This window comes from Argiope bruennichi, chromosome 10 (genome assembly GCF_947563725.1).
Source record: "Argiope bruennichi chromosome 10, qqArgBrue1.1, whole genome shotgun sequence".
Lineage (NCBI taxonomy): Eukaryota > Metazoa > Arthropoda > Arachnida > Araneae > Araneidae > Argiope > Argiope bruennichi.
Window position 1 is genome coordinate 44,089,674 of NC_079160.1, and position 24,236 is coordinate 44,113,909.

The window sequence follows — 24,236 nt, forward strand, 5'->3', positions numbered from 1 at the left end:
TTGTGTGTGTGTGTGTTTGTGTGTGTGTGTGTTTGTGTGTGTGTGTGTGTTTGTGTGTGTGTGTGTGTTTGTGTGTGTGTGTGTTTGTGAGTGTGTGTGTGTGTGTGTTTGTGTGTGTGTTTGTGTGTGTGTGTGTGTTTGTGTGTGTGTGTGTGTGTGTTTGTGTGTGTGTGTGTGTGTGTTTGTGTGTGTGTGTGTGTGTTTGTGTGTGTGTGTGTGTGTGTGTGTGTGTGTGTGTGTGTGTGTGTGTGTGTGTGTGTGTGTGTGTGTGTGTGTGTGTGTGTGTGTGTGTGTGTGTGTTTAATTCTACAGAAGTGCCTTTAACCTACTATCTCTATCATTTACGAACTTGAAGAATTTCCATAAATTTCATTATTCTTGCTCAATTTAAACAGAATCAAAACTTTATGAATGCAGCTTCAGATCTGAACAAAGAAAATCTGCACATAGTTTTTGAAAGCAAATGCCACTTACAAAATTTCAGGTTTATCTTTAAAAACTTCATCTGGATAATTAGTTTCCAAAGTAAAAATTTTCCTTATTCCGAACCATCATAAAATGAAGTTTGTTGAAATATTGCATTAAAATGTTTTCTGTAATGGTTTGTCTTAATAGGTAATTGATTACCTATTGCACAACTGCGTGCAATACATCCTTTCACCAAGAATTATCTCCACATACGAACTCAATAATTCACAACTTGTCAAATGAGAGGAAATGTGAGTCATTTCAGTTTTTCCCCCTAAATTGACAGACACTTACATTCCAATCTTTGTTAAAACTTTATATCCCTAAGGACATATTTGTCCTTACGAGAGCTCTAAGGTTATTCCAACGTCCGGTCTCTGTGACGTATTAAATTACCTTTCGTATATGACACGCCATATGCAAATTCAGGTGCATATATTCTACTATCCTTTCCTTTATACGTGATATAACGAGACAAATTTGTTCTAATGTGAATACTAAGTAGATAGGCTGAATTTTTCCATCCAATACCTAATTATAACAACTGTCCACTACGCCGACAAAACGGGTTCCTCATATTCCGTGCTATAGACAAGGTTACCTTCACTTTTCTGTTTGTTTGTTTCTTTTTACAGAAAAAAATGACAATTTATCTTGCTACTTAATGTCGGAATCACCCGAGGAAATGATATTTTTTTTAAAAATATTGATGATCAAAGTAAAACGGCGCATGAAATTCCCTAAAATCGCTTAGCGCCAATTTTTCAAATCCTGGACCTCCCCATCCCTCGCATGATGCAGTGAGAAATTCCAATTTAGTCAAGGTTAGATAACCGGCAATGAATCACTAAATAAAACATCTGCAGCAAAAAAGAGCAGATTACTTTCTTATTGTTTTTATATTCTGTTATTTTGTCGTAGTATTTAAATCAAGGTGACTTGTTTGGGAAGTATTCAAAACCGTAACTATGGATTACAGGACAGTTGTGTTTTTGTTAAGTCTTACGGGCTTCATTGCCTTTATAAGAGGTAAGATTAATCTTATTGATTACTTAGTTTAAAATGATTAATTTACATGATAATTTTCAATCTAAAATCATTTACGATGCAAATAACTTTATAAATTAGGTAATTGAGAAAGAAAAATGTCTAATCTTTTCGATGCCTTCTCAGATAATAAGAAGGAAAGAAAGGCCATGAATTCTGTTTCAATAAATGGGAAATTTTATGTTTCTACTCTTATCAAAAATAGCTTAATAACTTTCCATCTTTCGTAATTTATTTCTTAAAGTTATATCATAATCATTTATTTGAAGTTTAAATTACGTAACTCTTTTTTTCCCCGAGAAATTTAGTTTTTTCTGAATTAATTAACAGATTTTTCTGAAAAAATTAAGTAATAGATCAAGGGGCTTTATTTTAATTTTAGTTTTCTTACCTATGAAATCTAGCTATCTTATTTCAGACTAAAATACAAATTTAATTTCTATTTTATAAAGAATTCTTTCAATTTTTACATTTCCAAAATATACTTTTTTCTAAACTTATAAGCACAAAACATAAATTTCAAAATAAAACATAATTTTAAATTGTATTTTTGTTTATGTTATTGGAACGTTAAAATACATTTTATATATTTCTTAAATTATGTGCATTAATTGTACGGGAATTTTTGTGTTTCATGTACAAATTCGAAATTTCATTCGAGTGAATATAGTGTTAGAAAGTTTAAATGATACTACAATCCATCAATTGGAGTGAAATTAGGCCGCAAGTCGAGGATACCTTTTAGCGATTCAGAAATTTACTTTCAAATTTAATTCGCCATATTAGTTTTAATTGTCCTTCCTTTAAGTGATTTTTGTTGCGTCTGATGCGAATTTTAAATAATTGAAATAATAATGCCTTTTAACATTAATGATGTACATTTTTTAATGTATTTCAAAAGTTATTTTAAATAGAAATTTTACTTTTAATTGAGTTATAACTATTGAAAAAGTATTTACGAAAAATTTAACCTCAAGGTATTGATAATTTTTCACGTTTTAGACCTTGAAATAAAAAAAAAAAAGATTTTTTTAAAATTATGTCTATTTATTTTTCTGTATTTTAATATATAATTGAAAAAAAAAACACTCACAATGAAATTTGTGGAAACCTGAAATAAAGGAAAAGTAATTTTAGCCATAAAATAAATTTAATAAATTATATTTATGGTAAGATGGGACAAATAAGTTTAGCTGATATTTTCTTAAGGCAGAGTCGCAATATAATTGAAATTAAATACAATAATTAAAAACGGACTTAATATTTTTACTTGTCGAGAATGGAACATACATGCTGAAGTAATCTAGACCTACGAAAGTAAGTAATTATGTGTGTCTGTCGGCGCTCTTCAGAATAAAATATTAGAGAAAGAGCTACCAAAATTGGCGTAAATACAGTTTAACACCTTGGGTGCAGACTTGTATTTGGAACTGATTTCATTTGCTGATACGTGGATTTGTATATAAAGGCTATAGATTTTGTGGGAGCATTCATTTGAGCAATATGGTATATATATATATATATATATATATATATATATATATATATATATATATATATATATATATATATATATATATATATATATATATATATATATATATATATATATATACTAGCCGCCTTTGGCGACCAGCCGGTTCGCCAATCTTAATGTTCGTTAAAATTTTAATAATTAAATATTTTATGCAATTTCTACTTTAATAGCTTCTTCATCAAAATATTTTAAAACTTCAAATTTTGATTATCATATAATTCATTCATAATATTATAAAGGCCTTCAGTCATAACGTAATATGCATCTCTCTCATTTTCTGTTAGCACCCGTAGAATTTAGGCTTTAAATTAAAGTGGAACGAATTTATCTTCAATTAATATAATAATATTTTTTACTGAAACAAAGCATTTTTTTATAATCTGATTACTGAAAATAGAGTCACTCAGCGTTTAAACTTTATGGGCACTAAAGAATATCTTTTTTAATTTATGTAATATCTCAAGAGTTGGTCAACAAAATTTTCTTAGATTCATTATGAGCAGATCGATTAATTAACAATGTTTAAATTTAAATGCATCAAACACTAAGAAAATAAAACGAATCGTTTAAAATAAACGGTTGAAAACAGGTTTTAAAAAACTACTTAAAAAACGATGTACTTAAAACTATAAGCATATACAAAAAATATATAACTAACATAAATACAATTTACTTACAAAAGCATGCAACTAACCCAAAAATAATTTAAATCTTCCATTGATAACGTTGTCATGGCAACAATCAGAACAGAATGCGCATGCGTGAATTTTCTTCGCCGGTTACGTAACGCAAATACGTGATTTTTTCTACGCCCGTTGGGGTAACGCTATGCGGATTAGAAATTTTTAATTTCCTTTATTCTGTTTTATTTTAATTCAAAAGTACTTCAGAATGAATCTGAAAGATTGATTCATTAACAATGTTTAATTTTAAATGCATCAAACATTAAGAAAATAAACAGAACCGATTGAAATAATCCTCCGAAAAATTTTAACCCTAGCCTCATTACTGTTGGGAGAAAAACAACTGAAGCCTTTCTCGTTTGGCGCTGGGGATAATGGAAGATTTTTTTGGCGGAAAAGTTGGCGGTGGGGAAAATGGAAGATTTTTTTGGCGGGAAAGTTAGTTTTTAATTAATAATTAAAATTCTAATGAAAAATTCGAAAAAAGAAACCTCAGGTGCACATTCCCAACCTCCAAGGTATACATGTACCAAATTTGGTAGCTGTATGTCAAACGGTCTGGCCTTTAGAGCGCCAACACACACACACATTGAGCTTTATTATAAGTATATATATATATATATATATATATATATATATATATATATATAATATGTGTGTGTGTGTAAATTTACCTTTTGAATGAAAAGGCAAGAATGTGTACTTCGAAGCGTTATTTTTAAAATTTTCATTATTCCAAAATTGAGCGAAATTTTGATATTTTTCTTTTATAACTTTCAAAAATATAACGCAAATTTGATTTTTAAACGATTTTGAAATGTAAAATATTTGTTCATTTAATGATGCCAATTTATTTACTGTATAATTTTTTCCCCAACTTTTTTAACTTATAAAAATACTTTTTGCATGAATTTCAATAATCGATTTATTTTATTATGATGAAATTAAAGTAATTTTCATCGCTTCATAAGATATTAATCTCTTGGTTTTCTTTCATTTTTTAAACTTGTGAAAGAACGATTTTACTAACAGACATGAAGCATTAAAAAAAAGTGGTGATTTCAGCATTTTCGGAATTTACTTTTATTATTCTTAAGTCGATTACTCTTCTCCTACGTAACAATTCTACAGCAATTCTAAATATCTCATACATTTTCATATAAATTTATTCATTTTATTATTCAATTAATAATGTTTATTTTATTTCTTGGTGTTTCGCATAATTCATAACTTTATGAATTTCAGCTTTATTTGCTCTAAGCCTCTATCATATCAGTACTAATTATCTGAGTAAATGCCATAAGGAGTTAGATAGTGAAGTTACATTACCCCCCAAACCAACGTGCAATTCGAAATAGATTACTGAAATAAATTTTTAATGCCGCTATAATGTCATTGGACTCAATTTTATTTCAGCAAATGCCCCCTTTTTGAACTTTTGAGATCTGCATACAGATTTAATTTAAATAAATCCCAATCATTATTCTCGACAAACCGGTTGATCGCCAAAGGCGGCTAACATTTGTTCCCTAAATTATTTTTATAATGGAAATAATTCTTCCGACAGATGTATATTACGGATAATATACCTCGTATATACTACCCATAAATGCCCTTATGTATCAGTTATTCAAATTTCATATCACATGTTGTGAGAGGTAGTGTTATTAGTTAATGCAATTTGGATTAGTGTTAAGGTCTGTACTATAAAATTCTCAGAAATCAGCTTCAAATTTTAACTTTTCGGCTTTCCATTTTTTTTTTATTTGATTTGATTTACTAAATAAGGAATTTTTGTGTGATAGAAAGAATCAAAAGCATGTGATTGAAAAGTATTTGAAATAAGAATTCAACCATTGCCCTTGGCTAAAAGTAAGTTTTCGAATACTAGCCACATTTAGCAACTACCGGTAATATTGATTGTATTTAATTTAAATTAAATCGCTTATGCATGTATTATGTATAAGTATAATCACGTATTATGTTTCTCTTAACAAAAGAAGCATTTGCTTAATGAAACTCTATGACATCACAGTGTCATTAAAAACATAAGTAGCCCGGGAATCTGTTTTAAATTACACTTTTTGTTTTGCGGTAATGCAATTTCGGTTTCTGATTTCTCATGCATATCGCCCAGATAACTAGAATGGTATTTCACCCATAACTTTTAGCAATAAAAAAAAAAACTTACATTCTTTTAAATATCTGGTGAAACAATGAAAACGGATTGAATTTCATTGTAATAATGACATCAGTTTTAGAAAATCATGCAAAAAAAAAAAGTTTTATTTTTAAATAGTACAGATTCACTAAAAATTTACACGGCAAAAAAAAAAAAAAAAAAAAAAAATCGTATCCTTAAAAATGTAACAAAAGTATATATATATTTTTTTTTAATTTTTAAAATGGTGAAAGAATTAAACTACGGCAAGAAAATATCAGAATGTTGCTTCATCTTTAATAAATTAAAATTTTGAAAAAAAAAAAAGATTTAGAGGCGCTCATCTCCAACTTCTAAAATATACCTGTATTAAATTTGGTACCTTCAGCTCCAATAATCTGTTCTATTAAGAGCCGACATACGTACACAATATTCCTTTAACTTGTACTAGTCGCCTTAGGAGACCAACTGTTTCACCGGGTATATTGGTTATATGTGATTTCAGATAAATCATTGAGATATAACTTCGTGTCCGTGGTTTCGCCAAGTTTTGCATTAAAGCCATGCTATTTTAATAGTTGGACTAGTTTGGAACTTTCCATAACATCAACGCGCTATTAAAAATCAAAATAACCGGTTCGTTTATGTTCAGAATTTCGAGATATTCTAACTTCTTTTTTATTTGTCTTGTAAACTACACAGTTAACGTTAACGTTAAACGTTATCCTTCTTTAAGTTTTTGACAATGGAGGAAATTAAATAAATATTTAATGAGACGATGAAAACGATTTAAATTTCAGAGCAATAGTAAAATTTTCAAAAAAAAAAAAAAAAAAAAAAAAAAAACATTGACAAATTGGACATTTGACAAATAAATATATTTTTTTTTAAAAAAGGCCAAAATTTAGGAACATTTTAAGATTGTAAATAAGGAAGTTACAAAAATAACTCAAAAAATAAAGAAGATTGGCCGAAAAATCAAGTAGAAAAATGTATACTATACCATAATAAAAAGACAACAACAACAACAAAAAAAAAACTTTCATGGAGTTATCTATAAAATTGGCGGAGAATAATTATGATTAAAATTATGAATTTTCCGTGACTTGAAAAAAGGCTGGCTCTAAATTCAAAAATATATCCTCTAGTTTTATCATACTGTTTATCCGAGTTCAGCAACGGTAAAGTGAAATTTAAGTAACAAAGAAAGTAAACATAAATTATGAAAAAAAAATAATTCTGGAAAACCCTTTTGGGGTGGAATACCGGCTTAATTTGCCTGGTGGTAAGGTCACGGCTTCGGAACCGAAGGGTTTCAGGTTCGTGACCCGATTCCACCGAAGAACCATCGTGTAAGGGGGTCTGTTGCACGTTAAATTCGTCATGACCAAATGTCCTCCCGCTGGTGTGGTGTGGAGAGGGGGGTGCCAGCTCAGGTGTCGTCCTCGTCATCTGACCGCGATTCAAAATGACGAGATCCGTCCCAAAATAGACCTAGTGTTGCTTCAAACGGGACATTAATATAACCAATGCGGTTTAATTTAAAATTAATTCTAAAGAAAACAATTTTTTTTTTTTTTTTTTTTTGTATTGCAAAGTTAAAGTAGTAAAAACAAGTGACAGAAAATTCTAATGAAAATAATAATACTGTTCTGAATTTCATTACAACATTTTATTGTATTGACTATTTTTTACAAATTGTAACTAAAAAAAAATTAAAATTGTGTTAAAATTAATTTTTTAAAAAGTCGTGATTTTTTTTTCTTTATATTTCTGAAAAATGATTATAGTTATTATTTTTAATTTTTAAGTAATAATGGATTTTTTTTTTTTTTTGCATTTATATATTCTGAACATACAGGGAAATAAATCAATTTTTTAAAAATAATTTAAAATCTAATTAAAAGTTTAAAATTTCTCTCCTAGCGGCACCTATTACTGTAAGTGCTGCGTGTTATATTTGGTAGTTCAAGGTCCACCATTCTTTGCCATAGCACACGGCATTCTGTACATAGCATCTCACATGGTTTCAAAAACTATGGCTGCTTGAAAGAAAATGTTAACATTTTCTAAAATTAATATAGAAGTAGCAACGAAACTGAATTTTAGTTTATTACTTTTATAAATCATTTTTAATTATGTATATATATATATTTATATATTTAATAATTGCAGGGCAAAGCCATGGAGTTGGGCAAATCATGGACGACTGCTTGAGTTGCATGTGTGAGGTATGTTGATTTTAAGTTGATTACGTTGATTTACATAGTCTATATTTTCAAGTTAAATTTATTGTTGTATTTGTAAGGTATTAATTGTCTTTATCATGGGAGTATTGCTTTGTGTGATTTCAATTAAAATTTGTCTATATAACTTAGTGTTCATGATTGTGCCGGAGAATAAAAACGGGTTATTTTATTAACTTTATGCGGCTATTTTAATTATTCGGTGATTAAAATTTAAGTATCGGTAATATACTTCTAATTGCATGTTGTCTCTTTTCGGTTTTGAAATTTCACTCTCTGATATCTCATCTAAATTGCTCAGATAATTTGCACTATCTCTTTTCATAAAGTTTCTATAATAAAAAAAAAATTCTCAATAAAATTTTTCAAATTTCATAGTTAAAATAAAATTATTTGTTAAAATTTTGCAAAAATACTTTTAAAAGTATCGAAATTCATGAAAAATTTACACAACAAATAACTTGATCTCTTGAAAAAAAAATATTTTAAAGCTTAAAATAAAGTAAAAAATTTTAGTAACAGCATTTTATTGCCGTGCAACTTTTTTCTCATTTTTAATAATTTTTTTTTACGTTAAATAAAATATTTTTGTCCATTCCATTTTCTTATTAAAATACTAGCCGCCTTTGGCGACCAGCCGGTTCGCCAATCTTAATGTTCGTTAAAATTTTAATAATTAAATATTTTATGCAATTCCAACTTTAATAGATTCTTCAGCAAAATATTTTAAACTTCAAATTTTGATAGTCATATAATTCACTCATAATATTATAAAGGCATTCAGTCATAACGTGATATGTATATCTCTAATTTTCTGTTACCCCTCGTAGAATTTATGCTTTAAATTAAAGTGTAAATGATTAATCTGCAATTAATATAATAATATTTTTTACTGAAACAAAGCATTTTTTTTAATAATATGATTACTGATAATAGAGTCACTGAGCGTTTAAACTTTATGGGCACTAAAGAATATCTTTCTTAATTTATGTAATATCTCAAGAATTTGTCAACAAAATTTTCTCAGATTCATCATGAACAGATCGATTCATTAACAATGTTTCATTTTAAATGCATTAAACACTAAGAAAATAAAATGAATCGTTTAAAATAATCCGCCGAAAAATATTAACCCTAGCCTCTTTACTGTTGGGAGAAAAAAGAAACTGAAGCCTTACTCATTTGGCGGTGGAGAAAATGGAAGATTTTTTTTGGCGGAAAAGTTGGCGGTGGGGTAAATGGAAATTTTTTTGGCGGGAAAGTTAGTTTTTAATTAATAATTAAAATTATAATTAAAAATTCAAAAAAAAGGGACCCCTGGTGCACATTCCCGACCTCCAAGTTATGCATGTGCCAAATTTGGTCGCTGTAGTTCGGACGGTCTGGCCTGTAGAGCGCCAACACACACACACACACACACACTTTGAGCTTTATATGAATATAGATTGATGGACTTCCTTCTGTTTATGTACAAAGACAGCACTTAAAATGCAAAATTTTGGACCAAATCCGTGGAAGGGATGACCATCTTCGGCCAGTATTTCCGTATGCATGCAGACGAATAACTCAAAAACACATAAAGATAAATAAATGAAATTTTTTATGTGTTATTGTGACTAAAATTTTATTTCTGTGTCAACTTTTCTTTTCAATCGATCAGGAAAAAGATGACCAAAATACAAATACTATTTTTGGGTACTCGTGCACTAGCCACATACCGTAAATTAATCGTCAAAGACCTCACGATAGATTCAATGGAAACGCTGGATCCACGCCAATAATTAGTATTTCGTAACAATTGTTCGCCAGTGAAATGCAAGGCGAGAGGGGTAAGGTGAAAAATAACATATTGTTACGAAATTTCCGTGGGTTCGTTTGGATAGTGGGAGTTATATGGTGTGAAGAACGCTCAATCACCAGGCGGCAGTAGAAAATAAAACAAAGACGTTTATTTACACGAAGACACACAGGACAGCACAAAGACGACAACTATATACAGCACAGAAGACGATTATCTTCAGCCGAGACGTGCAGCAACAACAGCATACACAGCAGCATATAACAAGACTCTGTACTGCAGACAGTAGCGCACAGCTTAGTTCAGCACTAGCTTGACTCCGTCGCTGCTCCGCTTATCCCTGGAAGACCAGTTCTTCACCGTCGCTCTCGACTACTCTCTGGTTCACGACTGTCCCAGGGGAAAAAAAAGGGACCCCAGTTGCACATTCCCGACCTCTAAGGTATACATGTACCAAATTTGGTAGCTGTATGTCAAATGACCTGGCCTGTAGAGCGCCAACACACACACACACACACATTGAGCTTTATTATAAGTATAGATTGAACAGATTTCAAGTTAGTTTCTTCGGGTATTTTTTACTTCCGCTTTTATTACTTATAGTCTAGTCAAATTGTTATGAAAAATAGAAAAATGCAGAAAAATTCAAGGCGGCAATTTTATTGGCTTGAATTATTTATCCAGCTATTTAAAACAGGTCTCTTAGGTTTGGATTCAGATATTTATCAGATGGTTTGCGTATGTGTGTGGAAATTTTTAAACCAGTTTTAAATTTATTTAAAAAGCTATTAATCTCAGAGAAAAGGTTTAAATGAAAAAGATTCTAGATACTATAAATACCTATAGAAGAAGCGGTAAAACATAATGATTGTATAATTAGATAAATAATAATTTTTTTTAAAGTGTTAATTTGGAAAAAAAAAATTTTTTAAACTTTTTTTCAGTTTACAAAATGTTTTCAAATTTTACACAAGTACTTGTTATATAGAAGAAAATAAATGGTAAAAATTTCAAAGCAATATTGTGCATAAGTGTTTCTTTTTTTTTTTTTAATTCAACTTTGTTGAGAAAAGTAGGGTGGCCGAAACCCTACTTTTATTACATATTACCAAACATATATTACCAAATACTGACACAATTTTTTTATTCAAATATTATAGAATAAAAAATCCTTTGGGTTGTTATTTTGATTATGGCTCGAATATAAAAACTTTATACACGTTTTGCTTTTGTTACTTGTATACGTTTAGAAGGAATTGACGTAGGTATAGCTGGTATTGCGGCTAATTATATATAAAAAACTCATTAAATTTAATTAATATTATCTTGTTCAAACGGTTGTATATGAACTGACCCTCCCCCTGTCAGCTGCATCATAAGAATACGTTTCTTGACGAACACAAACGGTATGTTACATTTTTCTTATCAAGCTGTGTAAAATAAATCTAGAGTTGTCTGTTTCAACGGTGTGATTTTTTTTAAACGTTACTTAATGCTTTCTGCAGCATTCAGATTCGAGACATTTTCAAAAAGTTGAAATATTAAACGCAAATGAATCTATTTGTTTTCATCTATTATAACTATTAATGTTTTGAAATTTTTATTGCGAATTTTTTTTTTCTTTCTTTTTGTTATCAATTTTTTTTTTCAGCACTATTTTTAAAATATGAAAATTAGAAAAATAAATAAAAAACAATAGGATTTAAAATACTATAATTAGCATTATATTATAAGAAAAATCAGATAAACTTTAGTGTTATATTTATTTAAAGCTAATTACTTTTATTTCTTTATATATAATATAGTGCAACGATTACCAATTGTTCTTGCGTTTTTTGTTTTTTTTGTTTAATAAAACAGTTGAATATTCAGAACAACTAATTTTGAATTAAAAATTTTTTTTAAATTAAATTTGTAACTTTTATCTCATAATAGTTCGAAAAATGGCAATCAGGTAAGTTTTGAAAAACACCATTAATATAGAAATATTGTGACAATATTAATTTTCATTTCAAAGTTGTAACCAAAAAATTTTAATGAATTTTAATAATTTTTAATTAGAACTTTTAATTAAATTTTAATGTTAATTTAACACTTAAATCCAATAACTCCTTATTAATGAATTAAAATAAAGTATAAAAAACATTCAAACATTTACATTTTTGTTTAATCTTTAAAGGCAATAAATCAAATTTACGAATTTTATTTATTTGTTTATTTTTGTTTAAATGTGTAATCATTCAATCTTTTCTAACAATATTCATTCCGATATTGCTACTTTGTTGAATAATTTTGTTAAATTAAATTTCCTTATTTTGTATGACAAATAAAGCATTTTCTAAAATTTTCTTCTAATGCAATTTTTTTTTTTTTTTCGTTCCTTCCTTTTTTTTATTTTATTTTTCGTTATAAGCCTATTAAAAATATGATTGATTTGAAAATTAACTAAATTGAATTTTGTAACTGGATGATTGCTCACCATCTTTTTATCTACAAGCTATTTGTGAGAAAAAATATAAAGTTCCTTGAAAGACACACGCTTTTTTTTTTTAAATTCTGTTTTAACTACATCCCCTTCCACACACACTCACACTTTACTCCTAAATTCATATGAGTAATCGAATTTAAACTGTGGGCTTGAAAAGTATTGATTCCGTTTGGCAACGCACTAATTTTATGTAAGGCAAGTATTTTTTTTTTTATAATCGTCTGAAATCTGGAATGAAAATCCAAATTTCAGCTGCTCATAATTGAAGTATCGTTTTTTCATTTGAAAAGATGTTTTTTTTTTTTTTTGCTCTCTTTGTGCTAATTTAATGAGTTTTATATATATAAATATTGTGTGTGTGTTTCCTGGCGGGACAAATTTAATTTTAGTTGGGACAAATCAGTACTTCGAATTTCAGTTGATGAGTTTAAATATAGGAATTATACATTGGTGCAAAACGAAATAAAGAAAAGAATAAAGCCTTCCACATTATTAAAAGGCTGAATAATTTTTATATTTTAGGCAGTGCATTAATGTAAAATACACAATAACTTCAGATAAGAAATATCCAATTAACTTAAACTTATATTTTAGCAGTATTATTCGAATAAAGTTTGATAGAATGCTTTAAATGTTACTTCAAGGCGTGTCCTCGGTAGTATAGTGGTCAGTATCCCCGCCTGTCACGCGGGAGACCGGGGTTCGATTCCCCGCCGGGGAGGATTTTTTTTCTTTTCTTGCCCTAAAAGTTATGAATATTTTTTTTTTTTCTAAAAATGCTTTAACATTTATAGGTCCATTTATTAATGACGTAGCACTTCTATTATTCCACATTATTTTTTTTAATTTAAAAACATATTTCTGGAAGTGTAAATAATTTGAAATTTCATTAATTTCTACACTTATTATTTAAAAAGCAAAAAATGATAAGGAATTTCTGAATGAATATTAGAAAATGGATACAAAGAATATGAATCACTATCCTTTACTGAATGCAATGAAAATTATTTTTGTGTTTCCCTGCATTTACTTTTTTGATCATTACATTATCTTTACTGTCAAAATTATTTATGATTTTCAATAAATCCTTTAAATAGTTCAAAAATTTATTTTTCCAGAGTACAATTACTTTAGAGAGTTTTTTTTTTCTTGTTTCTCTAAAATGTTAAAATGACTTTCTATCACATATTCGAATTTATATATATATATATATAAATATATATATACATACTGAAATTTATTATTATTCATTCAGTTTTGAGGTCTTTCTGCCAATAGATGGCAGCATGAATTATTTTGAATGATTTCCCTGTGAGCAATATATTGTAACGTCGATAGAATAAATACCATTTAACTAATTCCGATGAAAACGGATTGTTGTACTTTCAGTGTCAGTATCTCGAATTTTTTCTCAAGGCTCTTGAATTTCCTGTTCAATTACTATAAAAGTATCGTCTATAATCTGAATTTGTTTTGGTTAATTTGAAATCAAAATGGAAAGTAATAAAAAAAGTTCACAAATGGTAGTGAATCACATGAATAAATTATAAAGCACAAATTTATTTATGAAAAAAAAAATTAATCAAAACTTTTCTCGTTTTAGAAATTTTATAATATTTTAATATTATTATAGAAATTTAATAATATTTTAATTATTTGTAAATATTTTAAGTAATTTCGGAGAGTAGAGAGGTTTTGACATATAATTTGATTTCGAAACTGTACACCCTATTTGTTTATTAAAATTACTAATATTTATTAAAATTATTATTTTTAATTATTAAAAATTTTCTTATAATTATTATTACTTTTTATTAAAGTATATTGTATAATTTTAATAAATAAAATAATAATAATGATGATTTTTTACTATGTATTCTTTATTCCAATTGTCCATTTATAAATTTTGCTTTATTTATTTAAATTTTAATGCTGTAAAAATAAAACTTCACTGACATTTTTAATATAAAGTTTTATCGTCATCTTTTTTATAATTAATTTTATATCAAAATTTTAAATCGGATTCTTGAAATAAATTGAATTTCTATCGTGGTAACAGTTATTGAATTTTTATTACGTGTGATTTATTATGATTACAATTTTGTACCAGATCACTTCGAGATTTGAGAATCTATAGTTCCTGATACATAGAAACGCAATAATTCAAATAAATAAAATTTGGTATGTGGTCTCGTGACTATAATTGAAATTCTATGCCGGATTTTGGTTTTATTCATTTGGAAAGAAAAGGCTTTCCAAAATTCATTTCCGATTTTCGGATACTTTTGTCCGTCGGCGATTAATCGCCAAAAAATCGCCGCCCACATGCTAGATTTATTAAAAACGCTGTATTTACGCCAAAGAGACTTTTCGTATTTATTGCTCGCCAATTGCTTGTAATTAATTCACAAATACCTATATCTTTAGTTTACCTGTACATGAAGCGCGAAATCCTCGTGTGTGGAAATAAAAATCTGAGCACTAGTGGCGTTTACGGCCTTGTCCAAGGTTTACAATTTTATACGAAAGCAGAGGAATTACTTTTATTTTTATATGAAAAGGTTCCGCTGCTCCCCCCCCCCCCCTATTTTCTTGTCGGCAGTATTTTTGTTCATCTATTATATGAAAAATTAACATAAATAAAAGTAATATTTTTGAATTCTTTTCATATAGGCTTCATCCGAATGTGATGATGAGATCGAATGCCACGGCAGAGGGGAGAAATATTGTGGACCCTACCTCATCTCATATCTCTATTGGAAAGATGGAGGCGCACATGGAGATGGTAAGTTCTATTCTCTGCTAGTCGCCTTAGGCGATCAGCTTATCCATTCATTAATTTTATGAGATCTTTGATCATCGACGTTCTTTTTATCTCTAGTAGAATAATACTTTTACCAAAACAACTGGCCAAGCACAGCAAGTACAACCTAATGCTGCGATTTGTTTGAGATAGAGCTAGTAACAGAACTAGAAATGAAAATTTTTGATACACCTACATATATCATCACCCTTTTCTGTTTCGTAGACTTATAATGGGGATTTTGATCCTTCTTGGTTTAGCTTATCTGAGCAAATCCCAAGTAAATGCGGGGCAGGTGTGTTTGTACGTGTCTTGTTCATTGATCAACGCGACCTTGTTGAACTTATGTAGTCCCTGAGATGGAAACCACTCATCAGAGTTAGTTTCAATGTACAAGGTTTCCATTCTAATCGTTGCCTAATAGCAATTTTCAAAGCCTTAAAAAGTAGGCATATATTTTCCAATGGGAATGTACTTGATATGACGCAAATAATTAATATTGTGTGTTGTTTCATTCAGTAAAATTACCGGTGAAAAAAATTTTGAAAACAAAATTTTTATGCAACTTTTTGGCCTTATTAATCATGTAAAATCGTCAATTTGAAATAAATATTAAGTCTAAGTTTCAAAGAAAATGTATAAAGAAGGAAATGTTGAATCCGGCCTGAAGACTATATCAAGGGTCACTCTCAAGGTGAGAGGTATTGATTCTTCGAAGGGTCAATACTTGGATGAAAGTCAAACTCCTCACAGAAAAAATCCCTGGTTTGAATCCCTGGCTGAGGGTGACCTTTGACAAAGTCTTCAGACTGGATTCATCATTTCTTTCTTTTTTCTTCATTTTTTTTTTTTTTTTTGCAATTTAAATTTAATATTTATTTCTAATTTGGTTAAGTTCATTTGTGCTTTAGATGTAGCAGCATTGGCGCGCTTTAAATATAATATATCTTCCTTTTAATAATTTTTGTTTCAGGAAACATTTACTTTATAAGTTAGTTTTATAAATATTAATCTAAAGTTTGTAGTTTCATGTAAAATAAAATATTTTTGATTACTAAAATTTTAACTTAAAAGAAATCCCTTCTTCTGCGATAAAAACTAACCGAGTTATGAAACTTTGAATATCATTATTTTAGACTATTTGAAATCACTTCAACTGCTACTTTAAGGAATAATATCCAATCAGTGGATTTCCACATTCTCAAGGTAACAATTAATTGGTCTAAAAAATGAAATACAAAAAATCCTTCATTCCGTTATTTATCACAAAAGAAGGGAACTTTCTAATATACAATACCGGTATATTTAGAATTCTTAAAATTAGGCGACTAAAAAGAAATTTAGATATCTCAATTTCTTCATTCTACAATTATTAATAAAAGAAATTTAAAATACAATTCTTTAAGTCATTTAAAAAAAATTTCTAAATGGCAATATATATCTACAATGGTTTAGAAATTACTATTTCTATATTATGAAAGTAAACACAATTTTTATTGGAATCGTTTGCTTTTCTCCGAGAATTTCAGAGAAAACCGACCACATATCTGCATATTTCTTAGGAAAAAACGGAAATTATCAATAACCTCTCCGCCTTAGAGAACAAATCACTATTGGTCTACCAATTTTTGAATGATGCTGGCTAAGAAGACAGTAAAAGAATAGTAACCATAACCCATTTTTCTTCCAATTTATGTTCCTTGTAATTTTGTCATGCCTTATTTCCTTAGACAAATGGTAGGCTGCTAAGACTTGTTCTATGCGTTATTATAAGGTATGAAATAAGCTTTTGAATCTTTTTTCGGAATATATTTTTGGATAATTATTATTATTCAGATTTGCAAATATATTTAACTAGAAATCTTAAAATTCTAGCTGGAACTTCGAAATCTATACATTTAAAGTAATTAAGTAAACTAGAGATCTAATCCTCCAGTCTCAACCACTGGTACGATATCGTGAAATTTAATTTCATTTGTAAATTTCTGTCCCATTAAATATGCCATCATTTATCACTTGTTCTCCACCACATTTTCAGAAAATATCTCAAAAGCATTACTGCACAATTTATTTTCTATAGGTATGGGACCATAATGGCGTCTTCCAACGCCACAGTCATTTAATGAATTTGATTAATTTTTTTTTATGTGGAAGCTCACGACTACTAGATTCGTCATCAGTGTTTGTCTGTCCCCAACTATCCCCCGTTTCCCGAAAAAAGTTTCGTAAACACTACATTCACTGTGTAATAATAATAATAATAATAAAAATGGCAGAGAACTCTGGACGCATCCACAGGACCGATTTCGCTAGCTTGTGTTTTATATGAAAACTGATGGACCTAAGATATGCCACCAATGAATACCTAACTGCCCCCTCCCACCCCATTATTTTTTACTCTTAAAATTCATAAAAAATTGAAACTTTGGCAACGCTTCCAGCCTTTCAATTTGGCTAATTTCTTCACTTTGTAAGCATATCAAATTAATCAGAATATTTTGTATTTATTGTGCAAGTATAAACTCTACTAGTAATAAGGTTGAACGCGTAAGTGTTGGCCTACTATAGACAATTTGACCTGGAACTACCAAATTTATGATATATAAACTTTGGAGGATGGAGTTTAGCATCTCAGAGCGATTTTTTCAATAATTTTAATCACATAAAAATTAAAGCCAAATTTCGATGTTTTTGCGCCACAACTTCCGAAAACATAATAGTGAATAGGAAAATGATTCTTATATTATCGTGAAATAAAAAAAAATTTCTTTTAAATGGTGCTAAATTTTGTTGCATAATTATTTTTGTAATATCAGTTAACTTTTAATAAATGTAAGCATATTTTGCAACAATATGATTCAGTTTTATTTTTTTTTATATATATTTTGAAGGGTGAAATTGTGCACTCTGAAACGAGTTTAAAAAGTTTTTATTAAGTAAAAGTTAACCGAATTTTTGATATTTTTTCTTGATTATTTCCAAAAATATAGTAACACAAAAATGATTCTTATGTAATTTGAAATCAGTGATACTAACTTTTTACCGTATAATTGTTATTAACTTTTTAAATTAATTTTTGAAAAATGTAAGCGTATGTTACAACAATATATTTCATTATTGAAGTAAAACTCGAGTCACTTTGCGAGTAATATTTCATCCTGGTTCTTTTTTCATTGCTGATGAGCAAGATATAAAGATTTGAATTTTTTTTTTCTATGTTGAATAGATTTTAGTATAAAATCATGCTTTTAATAAAATTTTTGCAAGTTTTTTTTTTACTTTATTACAATGGTTTTACTTCAGAATCAAGTACAATGAATTTTTTTAAAAATACACCCTTCTTTAAGCACAGCTGCTTCTGAGATTTCGAAGGTATATAAAGGGTGTCCCAAAGTTAACGCAAGATTTGAATGTGCCACCATTCGTACAGTAAAGGGTTGGTAATCCTATTAAAAAAAATCATGTGACAGTTGATAGTTTAGGGTTAGTAAAAATGAAGCATTATACGATAGAACAACGTGTTTTCATTGTTGAACGATATTTCAAAAGTAATGGAAGTCTGGTGACCATAGTTCAAAAATTTGAGAATTGGTCCTGAAGATCACGTGATTTAATACCCTTGGCAGTTTGCAAACCAAATAAAAACAAAAAAAAATGCATTTTTTTTTCATTACATTGTTATATTTTTATTGAATCGTAAAGTACACAAGATAGGGTTATGTATGGAATAACAGGGCAAATGGACTCCACGGCTTTACTGGCACATACGCACTCTTTTGTCGAAATTTTCCATGATCACTTTGCATAAATGTGGCTGAATTTCGTTGATATAGCGTTGAATTCCCTCCTTCAATGCACGCGTGCATGTGGGTTTGTTGGCATAGACTTTTGATAGTAAATAACCCCAAAATAAAGAAATCCAAGGCTATTAAATCACGTGATCTTCGGGACCAATTCACAAATTTTTGAACTATGGTCACCAGACTTCCATTACTTTTGAAATATCGTTCAACAATGAAAACACGTTGTTCTATCGTATAATGCTTCATTTTTACTAACCCTAAACTATCAACTGTCACATGATTTTTTTTAATAGGATTACCAACCCTTTACTGTACGAATGGTGGCAAATTCAAATCTTGTATTAATTTTGGGACACCCTTTATAAAATACAGACAGAAAATCAGTGAAATACATAATACAATGAACAGAATGGTGTAAACTTTCTAAAATAGTATGAGTTATCTGTCTATCAAAATTCGAAGTTTCAAAATATTTTGCTGAGGAAGATATTCAATTAAATATTTAGTTATACAAAATATTTAATTGAAATCTTTAGTAACCATTCATCTCAGTGAACCAAATGGTCATCAAAAGCTATAGTTTAATATGAAACTTCTCTTTTATTATTATAATATGTAGTTCATTAAATTTAACATGATTACGTTGATACTGTTATAATGGTGGGCTGACAGATGGCGTCAATTAAAATATTGATATTTGAACTGGTTTGAAAGTCCCATTTATAACCACAATTGCTTTTTATTTCAATATTTGTTTTTCTTTTTTAAAGATTTCGAAAAATGCGTGTCATACAGGCCGTGTGCCGAAGCCTCCATCAGGGGTTACATGCGCAAGTGGGCCTCTGATTGCAACGGTGACAATAGAGTGGATTGCTATGACTTCGCTCGTATCCACAAGACCGGAGGTCCTTCCTGTAACAGCAGCTGGGTCCTCAATACTGATTATTGGATGAGGTTCGAAGCCTGCTACAGTCAGATGTTGTAAGCAATACATATCAACACAGGAACTGAGATTATAATTGTATAGTCTCTTGAGTTTTATTTTTATGCATTTAAAGTTCTTAAAAGAGTGGTTTTTAATTTTTTATAATTTGAGACCCGACTTTTAGCTTCAAATTGAATTTCATTTCATTGATTTTTTTAATTGAATTCTTGCCCAACCGTACCATTTTTTGCCCGCCCTACCTATTGAATTTTTGCCTGCCTAAGTTTTTTTTAAAATTGGAACAATTCTTTTCTTTTATCTTTGCTTATATTCCGTCACCAATTGTAAAAAATCATGGTTTTATAATAGTATATATTTTAATAATATTGTATATCTATATTGAACAGTTTTGCATTGCTATATTATACAGTATTGTATATATAGTATATATACACTCATGTCCAAAATTAAGGTCACAAACATAAAATATGCGAAAAATGGAAAAACTATTCACTGTGTTGCCACGAAATTTGGCACAGAGGTACACTACAATGGAAGAAAGAACATAGACACATAACAATATGGAAAAGATTTTAATTGGGAATTAAGAAACAGGATATATCAAAAAGTGTTACATTATAAATCAGAGATAAAGCATTTATCTCGGAAAAAGCCTTTCTAATATGGAATGTGACCACCGTGCACTGCTATGCAGGCTTCACAACGAGCTTTCATACTGTTTGTGAGGGTGTCAATAAATGCTTGGAGTAACAAAGACCATTCTTCAAAAAGTGCCTCTTTTAACTCTTGGAGGGTATTAGGAGGGGAGTTAAGCTGTGCAATGGCTCTTCTGAGACCATCCCAAACATGTTCAATAAGATTGAGATCCGAGGACCTCAAGTTCCAGTCCATACGTCGAATTTCCTCTTCCTCAAGAAAATTATCAACGATTTGAGCTCTGTGTGGAAGCGCGTTATCGTCCATAAACATGAAGTCTGGGGCAAAAGCACACCGGAACAACCTCACATAGGCTTCAAGATCTCATCCGTATAGTGATGTGCATTGACAGTACAAGCATTGAAGACGTGCAATGGTGTGGAACTGCCCAACATTATGCCACCCCAGATAAGGATTCCTCTGTCACCAAATCTATCGATTTATTTCACATAGGAGGGATGATTGCGAGCTCCTCGCTCTCTCCAGATGAATATTCGACGAGTGTCACTCTGTGTGGTAAATCTCGATTCATCACTGAAACGAACAAGCCCCCATTCTTGCTGTGCCCAAGACTGATATGTTAGGCACCACAACAACCGGGCTTTTCTGTTGGATGCAGTCAAAGGGACGCACTCAACTGGTCGCCGGGTATAAAGAGCCCTCTCTGCTAGACATCTGTATGCTTTTTGTCTGTAAATTCTTATTCCAGACACAGCAGCAGGGTCACGAGCAAGTTGAGGAGCCGTTGTCAGCTATGCCGTCGTGCGCTTAATGCTAAATAGCGATCCTGTGCAGACGTCGTTGCTCTGTGACGGCCTTGTCCGGCCTTCCTAGCTACAGTACCACTTGTTTGGAATTGATTCCACAACTTGGATACCACTTTCGGTGTCACTTGTAACCATCGAGCCACCTCCGCTTGAGACTGCCCAGCTTCAAGCCTGCCAGCGGTTCTCCATCTCAAGAAGTCGTCTAAACGATTATGAGAACTCATTCTCACTTGAAACAGGTTAAATTTTTTGTTTTAATGCAATATTCACAAAATTGCAGAAAAAAAATCCCATATGCCTAAACGGTCTAATTTCAGCAGTTCCCTAAAAACTAATGCTAAACAACATTTTTTCTCACAACAAAGGTTAGTATTTTGTTAGCGGTCCTACACAATATATAAAATATAATTTGTTTAAATTTTACCGGTAGCCATTTATAATTACTTTGTAAAACATTTTTGTGACCTTAATTTTGGACATGAGTGTAGAACGATGTTGCTTTGCTATATGCATTCTATATTTTGAATATTTTTTTATTTTGTTTTTGTTTTATATGCATTTACGATTGTTGTTGTTGTTTTCTTGTTGTTCATGTTATTTTCATTTTTAAAATTTTAACATAGAATATATTTTATGTTTTATATACGGGTCAACTAGTTAAAATGGGACGTAAAATTTTATTTGAAATTCTCAAAAGTTTAGTTATTTTATTACCTTTAGTGCTATTTCAGCGGAAATGCTGTTGAAATTTCTAAATAAATTCAGGTTCGAAAACAAAAGTTAGTTGGCATAGTAAGCGTAAAGAATACTTCATCCCATCTTTTATTATTTGATAATATCCAGTGTTCAAATACATAAACTTTCTGCGCTTTTGCGCATGCGCCAATCATCTTTTGATTTTGCGAAAATAAGGATGCGATAAAATATACAAGAAGAAATTGTTACGTGTCTGACAAAGAACTTCTGAAAAGAGTTCTTCTTACTGACAAAGTATCACCCCTCTGAAGATTAAAATTATTTAAAAGTGGTAATCGTGGCTGTATTTAATGAAGAGTACTTTGTATGGTAATTAATTTCTATAAAATTACCATGTTAAAATAATTTAAATATTTAATCCATCGCAGTATGGATAAAAAAAATAGCTGTTGCCACGACAATGTGATTATAATAGATATAACGATAAAGCTATTTAAAAGTTTAATACTATGCAAAAAATATTTATTTCATCTTAGTTGCCACAGCAAGGCTTTTTCAATGAAATTTGTATGATAAAGTAATTAAATTAATTAAACTATTACACTGCTGAAAAAGTCAAAGATAATTGTCATGGCAATGCAGTCATAAAGTATGTTACCATGATAAAGAGCTTTAAAACTTAAAGGATTGCAGTATATTAAAAATAAAAAAAATAGGCAGATAATCCAAATGAAAAAAAAAACATTCTGACAATGGTTTGTTATCAAATAAACTTAAAAAATTCTATGCAAAATTGGTAGAAGTAGAGATAGTAGCAGCGTACATTTAGCTATAATAATAATAATTCTTAAAATGTATACTTATATTGTAGCTACCAAAAAAAAAAAAAAAACATATTCTGTATTTTTTGTTGATCTCCTTTCGAGATATATTGTTATTTTTTATTTTATTCATAATTTAGAATATTTTGTTATTTTTATCATTTATTTTTCTTTGTGTTTTTTGACTTTTTATTTTTCAAGTTTGTTATTTGTTTTAGAATTTTAGTATTCACATGCTTTAATTTTGTAATTCTCATGTTGTATGTTGTAGCACATGAAGAATGAATTTTGCTCAATAAAATAAGATAAAATAATTAGATGATAAATTTATAGCCATCTGACACATATAAGACTGTGTGATTGTGTTGTATATAAAGATGTATATAAGAAATAAAATGAAAAATCTCAAATTTCGAACCCTCTTAATCGAAGAATGATAATATTTTAGATTTTATTTACCTGTTTTGATGACATCAACAGGTGTATTATGTTATAATTATATCACTCTACGTGCAGAAAGAAAGCTGAAAATATTTATCTTATCGACAAAATCAAAAGTGAAAATTCTACTTTGTTGCTGTTATCCAAAGAAAAATATTTATTTTTTAATTTCAACTTTCACATTGCTTGAAGACGACATGTAACAGATTTGACTAAGCAATAAAACTGATTAATAAGTTTGAATTCCGTTATAAAAATAAAAGCATTAGTATCAATCGTATTTTAAAATAATAGTGAAAAATTTATTTAAATTAGAGAAAATATAATTTAGAAATAAAATTGTCTAAAAATTCGACTCTTTAAAAAGTTTTAATCCTCTACGGGCCAATTGTTTTGATATAATAAATTCTAGGTGCGAAAAACTACCTTTTAAAGTAAGTAAGTCCGTATGTGTGTGTGTGTGTGTGTGTGTGTGTGTGTGTGTGTGTGTGTGTGTGTGTGTGTGTAAGCTTTTTGTTATCCAAAGAAAAATATTTATTTTTTAATTTCAACTTTCACATTGCTTGAAGACGACATGTAACAGATTTGACGAAGCAATAAAACTGATTAATAAGTTTGAATTCCGTTATAAAAATAAAAGCATTAGTATCAATCGTATTTTAAAATAATAGTGAAAAATTTATTTAAATTAGAGAAAATATAATTTAGAAATAAAATTGTCTAAAAATTCGACTCTTTAAAAAGTTTTAATCCTCTACGGGCCAATTGTTTTGATATAATAAATTCTAGGTGCGAAAAACTACCTTTTAAAGTAAGTAAGTCCGTATGTGTGTGT

The 24,236-nt window shown here is 29.3% G+C and overlaps 1 protein-coding gene and 1 non-coding gene across 2 annotated transcripts; both read left to right on the forward strand.

The window, feature by feature from the left end:
- The first annotated feature begins 1,320 nt into the window (after nt 1–1,320).
- LOC129988898 (lysozyme-like) lies at nt 1,321–23,055 on the forward strand. The gene is made up of 4 exons (XM_056097181.1): nt 1,321–1,497; nt 8,072–8,127; nt 15,102–15,213; nt 19,805–23,055. Exons 1-4 carry the CDS (start codon nt 1,437–1,439, stop codon nt 20,017–20,019), a joined length of 444 nt encoding a protein of 147 aa, XP_055953156.1. The 5' UTR covers nt 1,321–1,436; the 3' UTR covers nt 20,020–23,055.
- Nucleotides 13,078–13,149, forward strand: Trnad-guc (transfer RNA aspartic acid (anticodon GUC)). Its single transcript has one exon. It is a non-coding gene; the product is annotated as a tRNA-Asp (tRNA).
- Nucleotides 23,056–24,236: the final 1,181 nt, after the last annotated feature.